We start from the raw sequence: 12,131 nt of genomic DNA, 5'->3' as shown, positions 1-12,131 counted from the left end.
TTTCACTGACATTGAAAATTATTAGGTGCTTGTATGTATTTTAAATAGCTGTATCTACCATACGATATCTAAAGTAATAGTTTTCCATTTAGTATTCAGTAAATACAGCATATAAATAAATTACTTTTTCCGTATTCATTAATGTTGTTTGATCTATAGAAATGCCGTCAAAGTTCACTAAATACCTTCTCGTCAATTCCATTTGTTGACTATGACTTAAAAGTGGTGATCTTGATGTCAGTAACAAAGAAAGGTCTGGAGGATCAAAAAAGTCCGAAGGTAATGATTTGCAAGATCTATGGAGCAAGTACAGGAGTTCAAGTATTTTAGATCAGTAATGCGGAAGAGGAAAATGCCATCGACTGCTAAAATAACAATCGACCAAGCTGCAGAAGCTTTTGGATCTCTAAGATGCTGCGCGCCGAAAAGAGGAAGTATATATTACTTCCGCTTTTCGACTTTCCACGAAAAGCGGAAGTAATATAATCAAGACTATAATCCACCTCTTTCCAATGTTTATTTTATGAATCCTTCCATGTAGCTGTAAGGCTTGGACAGTGTTACAGTTTGATATTTGTAAGCTTGAAGTCCTTCGTAAGTGATACTTTGGGCAAATTCTACATGTTTCTGCCCAAAATGGTATTAGCAGCGAATTCTTCCAAAAAACACATGGATTAGTACCATACAAAATAGTCTGAAAATGGAAGCCCTAATATTAATGTTTAAAGCCAGAGCAGTTGCGGGTGATCAGCAACTGTAAAGTGAAAAGTGATTTAGAGAAAATTATTCGAAATCCTGCGGTACCAATAGCAGCATATTGATTGATTAGATTATGGATTGATAATGATGATGATGGGAGGTTTATGACGATGTGAAAATTACGTGAAAGACTAACTACTCTAATGTTTATGTTCAGTGTAAGGTTCTTCCTTGGCACCTTACAACATTCAAATCAGCTGATTAAAGCCCTACCATTCGAGGTAGGTAACTAAAATACGGCAATCCCAGTCGAGCCCCAAGGTTTTCGCAAAACCCAAATTTCCTTAAGTTAAAGCAACATCAGCAAAAAGCATTAGGTACTACCTAGACAATTTAGTTGATAAAAAAATGAGACTGAGGAGTAAATTCAAAATTAAACATAACGGTAGAACAGCTACATTTGTAAGCTTTTAACATGTAATAACTTACAGTTTTGTTATACTGTGCAAACTGATCTCGCGCTGTCTAGATAATATCACTAATGAAATTATTGAACCAATAATTTGATAACAGACAACAGCAAACGAAATGTTAACTTTATGAATCCAAAACCTATGATGTATTATATTCCAATGGGTTGGGAAATAGTAATTTCTGTTTTTTAATAGGGGACTTTGAATTCGCATATTCCAATTATCTATTCAATGAAGCCATACTATAGTGCGAGTGAAATATAACAATGAATAGAGTATGAATTCTATATATAATAGTAGTCATTTCAGTTTGATTTCGGGAAAAATACAGCACATACTCTTCGGAAATTGTAAGTGTCTTTATTTGATAAGTTTAATTCCAGACATTTCCATGATGAAAATATTCTGATACTTGGTTTTTATATGAATTAACACTGAACATCTTAATGGGCTGAATTTCTATTTGTAAAATACTGCTTACCCCTGAAATGAAAGAAAATCGAGACATTTTTTATGAATGTCTTATATCTCAACAACGAACAATATGTTAACAATGTTAACAACATCTGTAGTAACTTGGTAAAAATTGAGAGATTGACTGAAAAGTGTCTGACTAGTGTGAAACTAATTTTTTGACTGGTTGATAGATAAGTTGATAATCATAAATCCTTAGCTAATGTTTATTTCATATAGTTTGGAATATTTTTACTAACTAATCATCACTAAATCTTTCTCTATTTGACCTCAGTCATCTTCCATAATTTACTTTAACTTAATTATGAATTAATCAATCACTTTTGAGAACTAACTATTGGGTTTTCTCTATAGGTCTGTAAGGAAGTAGTTCACCCTTAATTCAAACATGCCTAACTCACTATCTGCATTTCAATAATGACCCACACTTTAATTGAATAACTCGGAGAGGAACTTCCAGAATTGTAGTTTAATAAGCTGTAATATTTCTTTTCTTCAAGCACAAGCACCATATGAGAGAAAACAAAGTATTTGCAAAAATTGAGAGAGATTGGCTGAGAAGTTTTCTGTCCGACCGGCATTTTTTCTGCTATTTACAAAACTGCCTTGATGCTGTAAAGAATGTTAATGATATAAGAGTCTTATACAAATCACCTGTTTCAGTTTTTTTTTGATACAGATATTAGAATAGAATAGAATTTTAACAATACTGAATATATTGTTAATTTATGCTTCAAAACAAGTAGGAATTACTTTCCCATTATACAGTATAACTAATATGTCCTTTAATATAAGGCAATATCTTTAAATAATTTAAATATTAATAATTTTGTCTATGAAATATGCTTGCCTGTTCAGAATTATAATCGCTGTCTGAATAATTCCTTCTCATTAGGTTGGTTCTCTCGGCTTCATCGGCATTCATTAAATTCAATTGCTTTTGATTATCTTTTTTCAGGCGAGCTGCCAAGTCAGCTATACTTCTTCCTTTGCCCACTGTTTGCCGTTTAAACCTACGAAAAATGGATGGTTTTTACGGGAGATCTCTTAATAACACTAAGGACTTACCTAATGTAATGAATATTGCTATTCGTTGGACGTTTTACAGTATCTAAATCTAAGGAGGTAGTAGCATTTTCTTGTGAATTATTTTGACAGATGCTGAGGCGTAACAAGTAGAACAGCAAATATAATAGCTGGGAATGAGTCGACGTTAAGGCGTACATCTTGGGTGGGTTAAGCCGCTTCTTAGTTGCGTCTTGATAATTTCGGTACTGTAGACATTGTGTCGGTTAAGTTTGGTCTCCTTTGTGGGTAGAAAACTGGAAAAAAGAAAAATATGTTGATTAATGTAAACACATTAATATGGTTACTTTAATATGAAAAATACACTGGTTATTCATTGTTGTATAGCCTTTCTTTTTATCGTTTGATTCTTCTAATATTTATATTTCTAAGTAGTATCTGTCTAACATATATGTAAGAAGAGTTTATGTACTTTAATTTTGTGAACATATTTAAGATATATATTTTAAACAACTCACTAGGTAAATTAGATGCGAAAGGAATTATGACTTGGGACAACAAGAAGAAAAGATGTAATAAATGGAATGCGAGTACAGAATAACTAGAATTGCTAGAATGAACTTTTCATGATTTTTGCATGTTAAAGGTTATATTAAGAATTATTTTGTTTTGAACGTTGTTAATGAATTGTTTTGTCCAATTTGGTGTTGCCAATTGATTATTGAATCATCAATTAAATCAAACAGATGTATCAGAATCACAACAACTACAGCATTCGCTAACTAAACAAAATATATTGGAATTCCACTTCGAACAACTTGGTTGTCAAATTTGATTAATCATCATCATCATTCTAGTTAGTATCCATTCATCAATTTATTCATCTATTCAAAGTGATAGATTTTCATCAGAAATTATTTATGGAATCGTATTTTATCTAAAATATATCGTAACTTAAACATGCACTAATAATTCTTCGCCATTTTCCACTTATTTTTAATCTTATCAGTTTTATTTTGTATTTTGTTAATTTATATGTGTAATTTCTTTTCATTCTGTAATATTAATGCACTTCAAGTATGTGTTGTAAAACTAAATTAAATTATGTATAACTTTTCTTAAGGAAGAGAGAAACTGCATTTGTTGTAATACTTATGGGAAGACAATGTACGATCTGATACAGAAGTCAACAATAGCGATCAATTTGTAATTGATTGCAAGACATCCAACAGTTATTGCAGAGGAACGATTCGGGCAGCTTATAAAACTCAGTAATGAAAAATCCTAACAAACACTTATTTAAATCATCGGGAGTTGACTAGTAGAATGGTAGAACAAAATAAATAAATAGAACATGAACTGTGATTTCAAAAAAAGAGATGCTTCGAAAGGACAAAACAATTCTTCATTCCGACATTGGTATGACTGTAACAGGTCAATTGAAAAGTCTCCGGCCTGAAACAAGTTTTTTACTAAGTGAACTAAGTTTTTTAGTTAGCCCTAAGCCTCAAAAGATTGAAATTGAATGAAAGAACAGACACTCTAAACATATCAACTGAACGTGTACATCATATCATTCACGAATATTTGGGTATAAGAAATCTGTGTGTAAAGTGGATGCCGCGCGAGCTCACTTTTGACCAAAAAGAATGACGAGATTCGGAGTAGTGTTTGAAGATGATCAAGCGTAATAAACCCGAGCTTCTGCGTCGATATGTGACAATGGACGAAACTCCGAATGGACTGCACACGATGAACCTACTTCAAAGCGTGAGAAAACGCAACAATCGGCTGGCAAGTTTATGGCGTCCATATTTTTGGATGCGCATGGAATAATTATCATTGACTACCTTGAAATAGGAATGATCATTAATAGGAACTATTACATAGCGTTATTGGACTTTTTGAAGAACAAAATCGCCGAAAAATGGCCGCATTTGAAAAAAAGAAAGTGCAGCTTCACCAAGATAATGCACCGTGTCACAAGTCAGTGAAAACGATGGCAAAAATCCATGAATTGGGCTTCGAACTGCTTCCGCATCCACCATATTCTCCAGATCTGGCCTCCAGCGACTATTTCCTGTTCTCAGATCTCAAAAGAATGCTTGCTGGGAAGAAATTTTTGTCAAATGAAGAGGTGATTGCCGAAACTGAGGCCTATTTTGAAGCAAAGGTCAAATCGTACTACAAAAATGGTATCGAAAAGTTGGAAGGTCACTATAATCAGTGCAGCACCTTTGAAGGGAATTTTGTTGAATAAAAAAAACTAATTTTGCGAAAAAAATATGTGTTGGTAGGCCGGGGCTTCTCCAAATCCGTCAAACTATCCTGTTAGAATTGCTAATTTACTGCTTATGGAGACTGCAAGAAATTTCTTTATTCATTGATTCTGAGGAATTTTTAGAATTCCCCAGAGAGAATAGAGATTCCTCTTGTACTTATAATAAGCAAAATAAGTTAATTATGAACAGTATAATTAGGAATTAAAATATTTCAAGAAGAGTGAGTCAAAACCAGAGTATAAAGTAGATTGAAATTGGTATGCAAACGCATCATTTAGAGGACCCAGCATTAAATCTGCTTCAAAATAGTGAGAATAAGACTAAAAATGAGATAATAAAGAAAAGAAAAATAAAATAAATGTAAAAAGGACAAGAAATATAAAATATTAAATAAGGTACTAGATAATATGGAAGGTCAGATATTTCTATTCAGATTTGGAAGATGTTTTTAATTATATTTTTTCATGTTTCTTGATGATAATCAAAATGGAGTAACAACTTGTCAACAACTTGTTAAGAAACAATTGTTAATCTAATAACTGGATATAACAAATGAATAAGTAAACATTTTCTGTTTATGTGTAAACTAGAAAAACAATGAGCAATCTTTGATTAAAACAAGTAAACAAAAATAGGTTCTCCACTTACAAAAAAAGGTCACGCTATCAATAGATACATAGAAAACAGATAGGTTCTAATATGTTTTCTATTAAACTTACTTCTTGTTAGATGATCTTTCTGTTTATATTGCAATGAGTTAACGTAAAAATAAATTAATTGAAATAATATTTCATCGCAACTTGTCGACTAGCCTTAGATAATACACATATCTTATTGGAATTTTGCCATTATTAGTACCTCGTACAGACGGGCCATATTATTTATGTAACCAGATATTTAACAGGAAGCTACCAAAGAGGTGCATTGCCCTTTCAGTTATTTTTGAACGTAAATATTTACAATCTATTAATATAATTTGATGATTTCATTTTATTCTACTTTAGTTCATAAATTACAATACATTTATCATGATATATCTGATATTTTTAGTAGATCCCATATATTTAAGAGAGTTAATTATTTAAATAAACGGGATAGTTTTCTTATTTATTTATATCTATATTATATATTATTTATATAGATAATATATAATTACCAAGAAATATGATATAGATAAATTATAAGGAATTTCATGTTTAAAAATAACAGCATTTAATAATTATCAGCAGCATTTGGTTTATTTGATATTTTGTGAACTGAAAAATATGTAATGTTTACATTTCAACAAAATACCACATGATACAGATATTTAAAGTAATTGATGATTTATCGTTCCGTTTGAGCTGCAACAGAACTAACAACTCTCGCAAAGGGTTGGCAAAACGCAAAGGGTCGAGTAAAGAGGATTACTTTGCGTATGGTACTCGCTATTGTGTAAGAACATATAGAACGGCATTGCTGATGAATTACGTAGAGGGCACCTGATGACTCATTCGTTAATCGATGCGGATGTGGTATCGGAACCGGTGGGAATGCTGAGATGTACACTTTTGGATATAAGGACCGACGCCTTGACTGGATATCATATAGTTTCTTAGAGTCTCTCGAAGAGTATCTTGCTGACGTTATTGATAGTCGATTGTTATTGTTATCACCGTTGTAACATCATGTATATTATCAAGATAGTGAGAATTATAATGTTTGTTGAATATTTGTATTTTATTTACCAAGAAATTAAAGTATTTCTTATAATTGCTGTTATTTTTGCATCATTTGATTTGTTCAACTGACGTGAGTAGATATCTTCGGCAATAGTTTCAACTGAAAGTTAGCAGTTTGTAACACATTACGTCTTGCACATTTTCAGCCATTTCGTCTGTAATTAACTTTCTCTCCATTTGGATCTTTCCTATCCTAACAAGTTAATTGAAAAGTCCCCTACCATAGTAAAATTAATTTTTTGCCAATTTTTTTTATTCAACATAATTCCCTTCAAGGGCGACACTAATTATAGCGACCTTCCAACTTTTCGATACCATTTTTGTAGTGCGATTTGTCCCTTGCTTCAAAATAGGCCTCAGTTTCGGCGATCACCTCTTCATTTGATGAAAATTTCTTTCCAGCGAGCATTTTTTTGAGAACTGAAAACAGGAAATAGTCGCTGGGGCCAGATCTGGAGAATACGGTGAACGAGAAAGCAATTCGAAGCCCAATTCATGGATTTTTGCTATCGTTTTCACTGACTTGTGACACGGTGCATTGTCTTGGTGAAGCAGCACTTTCTCTTTCTTCAAATGCGGCTATTTTTCGGTGATTTCGTCCTTCAAACGGTCGAATAACGCTATGTGATAGTCGCTGTTGATGTTCCATTCTTTCAAGTCAATAAAAATTATTCCATGCGCATCCCATAATACAAACGCCATAAACTTGCCAGCCGACTGTGCAGTTTTCCCACGCTTTGAAGCGGGTTCATCATGTGCAGTCCACTCGAATAACTGCCAATTGGCCTTTGGAGTGAAATGATGGAGCCATAATTCATCCATTGTCACATATTGACGCAAAAACTCGGGTTTATTACGATTGATCACCTTCAAACACTGCTCCGAATCATCAACTTGTTGTTATCAAAACGTCGTTGTTTTTAGTTAAAAGTGAGCTCGCGCGGCACCCACTTTGCACAGAGCTTTCTCTTACCCAAATATTCGTGAATAATATCATGTACACGTTCAGTTGATATCTTTAGTGTGTGATATTTCACTCAATTTCAATTTACGGTCATTCAAAATCATTTTGTCGATTTTTTTAATGTTTTCGTCGGTAACAACCTCTTTTGGGCGTCCACTGCGTTCATCGTCTTCGGTGCTTATTTCACAACGCCTAAACTTAGCATACCAATCCTTAATGATTGATTTAGTCCAATCAATATTTCAATTCGTTGTCTTCGAATTTTGTTGGCCTCCCGACCACTTCATCATTGACATTAAAATCGCCACTTTTAAATTGTTCAAACCAAAACCGATAATTGGGACATGATGAAGCAGCATCACCATAACATAAATTTCAATAAGTGTTTAACGGGCATCGGCAGCAGACGTCTTCAAATCAAATAACAAAAGTAATGAAAGTCAAAAATGCAATTTTGGGCGTTTCATAATGAAGAAAATAATAACATTAAACGGAAAATGGATTTTATGTTAAGAAATGTCAAAGCTATTGAATTTAACAGTTAGGTTAGGTTGTTTAGCGGTTGTCTACATTAATTATTCGTGTTGTCGCCAATACTACCAACCTCACCAAGCTGATCTATATGCAAGCACCTAGTAATAAGTTAAGTTATTTATAGTAAATTCCTTAAAATGGTTTGTTGAAGCTGATATGAATATATTTTAGTTATATATTTTTCAGGTACGTTGAGTTCATTCAACAGAAAAATATGCCAAATACAATATCTAAAATAATGTGAACAAGATAGTCGAGAATGCCGAGAGAGGAATTATTTTGTTTGTAGAGCTTAAAAGTAGCTATCAAAGAAACTTTTAAGGCGTCCGTTGGTCACAATAGCTTCAGTATAATTGCCTACCTATCTAATTGAAGAAAATAAACAATTTAAACGTTCCTATATATGACATAAAACTATTTAATATTTTACTATGTTTTTGTGATTCATTTGACTATATTACTTTAAATCCCATCTAACCTGTAATTTTAAATGACATATATTTTAACTGTTGCTTTAGCAGTCAAGCTCCTCAATAGTTAAAAATTTCGAATAAAAATAAGTTTTAAAGTTATTTAATTAGTTTAAGTTTTAAACACGATGCTTTTTTGTGATTTTTATCTTACTAATAAACCAATTTTTCTGCTTAAATTTAGAGTTCGTAAATAACGTAAATGGTTAGTACATAGTTTAAAGCTAGACGGAAGACGTCATTAAAGGGACATTAATCTTCTTAGTTTCGGTTCTGACCAAGATTGAGCGGTTGAATTGAGTGGTGAACTGAATACTGACGTCAACGAAACTCGATACAAAAAATACACCAACGTGAAAGGTCTAGTTAAATGGTAGTTAACAGTGATTTGCGATTTATGTATGTCTGTCAGTCTATAGTTGTCTATAAAAAATATAATTAATTTCTAATTAAAAATTAATCTGGTTAATTATATTTCAAGTTTATTTTTGAATAAAATAAGTCAAGTCACTCTAACTTTAACTAATGTTTTGTGTTCTTATTTAAGCGAATAAATTACCTTTCTTGTATGTATGATTGCAGTGGCGGCTCCTGATAAAAATTTTAAGGTGTTCTGCAACTTTTGCAAAAAAAGCCTACATATTTTTTATAAATTAGTTCATCCCACGTTCTTTTCTGTTCATTAAAATTGTCTATTTCGAAGATAAACTATTTTTACAAGATATTATGGAAGGAGCTATTAAAGGATTTTCGGTCATTAAATTTCTGAGAAACTTTTTGATGCGCTTTAGTATTGAGAAACACCTTTCGGCCTCTGATTTTGTTATTTGAGTTGTTACCACGTTTTCTAATAATTATCTAATCTCCTTTAACGTGTCTCCTAGATTGTTTGCTATCAAACATTTTAGAAGAGATAGTGCATCATTTAATGTTGAATAGTGATCAGTTGGTTCGATTTTTCTTTACTACAGTTGATTACAAAGGATATCTAGGTGAGGCATCACATGATGGAATAACTTAACCAAAAATTAAAGATCGGATCAATTAATGTACGACGAACAAAAGCTGCTGTACCACAGACTGTGTTGTTGGAGAATTCATCTTCTATTTCATCCAAACACTCAATAAAATTGTTTCTATTATCGTACACAACATTAATAGTCCGTATATTAAAGTGCTAAAGGGTTGGAGCGAGGTGGGGGTCCTTTTGTTTACAATTTTGTACAATGCTTCTACTGGTTGGGTGAATTATTAGAAAAGCCAGGAATGTCTTGTAGATTGCCAAAAAATACGAATACTTATTTATTTGTGGAAGCAGTTTTAATGAGCAAAATTATACTTTTTTTAAAGTAATGCTTGAACGCCTGCATGTTGGCTACTCCGCCATAATTTTGTGCGATCAGTTTGTTGGGTGAATTCTTAATTAAAGGATCCATAATACTTAAAATTATTTTACTAAAAGTTTCTGCATCACATTTCCAAAACCGGTCAGTCCGCTCACCATCGCAAACGTATCTAAAAATAACTACCAGTTGAGATTTTGCAACAACATCAATTTTCTCGTCCGCCATGATCGTAAAAAATGAAGAATTATTAATTTCCTCAATTATTAGTTCATGACAAACTTCCAGCGTATACCGTAACAGATCATTATGTATTTCTTTGGAGGTGCATTTTTTATTCTGGATTCTTGGATTCTGGGTAAGTATCGCTCTCATCATGTCCTCGAAGAGCCAATTCAAATGCTTCACAAAATTGACACATTTACACATTTTACTACTAGAATCCAATTGTGCTATAATATTAAATAACCCTAGTAATGCAAATTCCATACAATTATGGATTAAAATATGGTGTGACTCCGATTTCTGTCCAAGCCTTATCGCCACCAAAAAGTAAGCTGGGAAAACAGTACAACGCTTTTTGGTTGCACCCACAAATTCATTGATTTCTTAAATAAATGTCTCTATTAAGTTGTGTAGCTTTCCCCCCTTTTCCCCATTGTTACTATTAACTGGCCGAAAGTCGCGTAATATCGGTCTTGTTTTAGACCGTTTGGAAGAACACGCAGTGCCGCGCGAGTGTTTGAAGGAGCTCGCAGAGCACGATCGTGTGGCCCAGATATATAATAGCGATAGAGTGATACCGACGGTAGGTTATTCCACTGGTCCACGTTACTTCCGTGGCTCGCACTTCCTTTGCCGTTTTTTGTATCATTTATAACAACAAGAATTAGCGAATGCTAAGTAGGATTTCCTTTTCGGCATAATAGAAAATATTTCAGTACTTTAGTGAGATTACATAATTATTTTTTGAGAGCTTCTTTAGTTTTTTTTTGGGGGAACTCTGAAGCAATGCAGTGCTTATGCACCAGCTGTCACTGTATGCCACTGACTGAAAAACAATTGGCTTTGTGTTTGTGTTGTAACTGAATGTATCTTTTTTTGATTAGTTGCGGCTCAATATATGTAATTTGACTTGTTTACATAAACTCGTTAATAAAAATAGGCTTGGTCATCGCATAAAAAATAAAATAAAATAATATCTAGGGATCGCTTCTAATTGCAGTAGTGCGCGTCAACCATGCTTTTAAGGAACGGCTGGATTGCTTTTTATTTCAGTTCATCAATGCGGTATTGCTCCAAAGATCTATAAGTGACCTCGAGCAGTCTCAAAAAATATTGAGGCAAACCATTAACTGTTGAATAATCAATCATTTATAAATATTTGACAGCTGCTGAAATTAATCAAAAACGGGAAAATTGAAAGCAAAAAAGAAAATTTTGAGCGTTTAAATTGCTTCAGCGTTAGAGAAATAAAAGCGTGAAAGCGCTAAACATGCAGGAACCTCAACAAAATCTTAAATGTTATTCCAACCGCTGTATTCTCCATATTTTGTTTCATCTGACTACGACTACGATACGAGTTCAATAAGCGGATTATCGCTTTTTTCGCTTTTTGTCCGAAAAATGGGAAAAATTGTAACTAACCGTGAATATTTTCCAAATTTCATTTAATTTAAACTGTTCTTTATTAAAAAAGTTATAACCGTAACTTCAAAACCAATTATTTTCTGAATGCTGAACATTCTTTAACAATAAATACTGTATATACTATTGGTTAAAAAGTAAAGTTTTATTATATGTTAATACTTTCGCATTTTCCACATTAACTTTTACTGCCTCCAGTTAACAGCCACACACTAATAAAATTAGCTTTGCAGACAAGACATAAATAGAAATTAAATAAAGCAATGAAAATTACAGAATTTGCTTCGAGAATACAATAAAACTGGTACGAGGTAAAAATAAGTGTACATTGTTTTGCTTATGTAAGTGCATATTTGAAATTATTTTGCATTCCATAGTTAAACTTAGTTACAATGCCATAAATATAATAAATAATAGTTTATTATTTTGATTGTACCTTAAAGTTTTACAATATATTACATATTTTACATTCATATAATTTCATCATATCTACTTTTC

At 32.5% G+C, this 12,131-nt stretch overlaps 1 protein-coding gene across 2 annotated transcripts in view; it reads right to left on the bottom strand.

Moving 5' to 3' along the window:
- The window catches only part of Alk (Anaplastic lymphoma kinase), a 68,969-nt gene that overhangs the window by 30,041 nt on the left and 26,797 nt on the right, over nt 1–12,131 (bottom strand). For both annotated transcript variants that reach the window (XM_076406654.1, XM_076406655.1), the window contains exons 2-3: nt 2,715–2,968; nt 2,497–2,659 (exon numbers count right to left, since the gene is read on the bottom strand). In XM_076406654.1, the coding sequence (XP_076262769.1) occupies nt 2,497–2,659; nt 2,715–2,872 (321 nt within the window). In that variant the 5' untranslated portion in view covers nt 2,873–2,968. The remainder of the gene's footprint in view (nt 1–2,496; nt 2,660–2,714; nt 2,969–12,131) is intronic.

Source organism: Rhynchophorus ferrugineus, unplaced genomic scaffold (assembly GCF_030347505.1).
Source record: "Rhynchophorus ferrugineus isolate W39M unplaced genomic scaffold, kcgeb_rfMv2 rfM6, whole genome shotgun sequence".
In the NCBI taxonomy this organism is placed as follows: domain Eukaryota; kingdom Metazoa; phylum Arthropoda; class Insecta; order Coleoptera; family Curculionidae; genus Rhynchophorus; species Rhynchophorus ferrugineus.
This window is presented reverse-complemented; position numbering and strand designations above follow the sequence as displayed.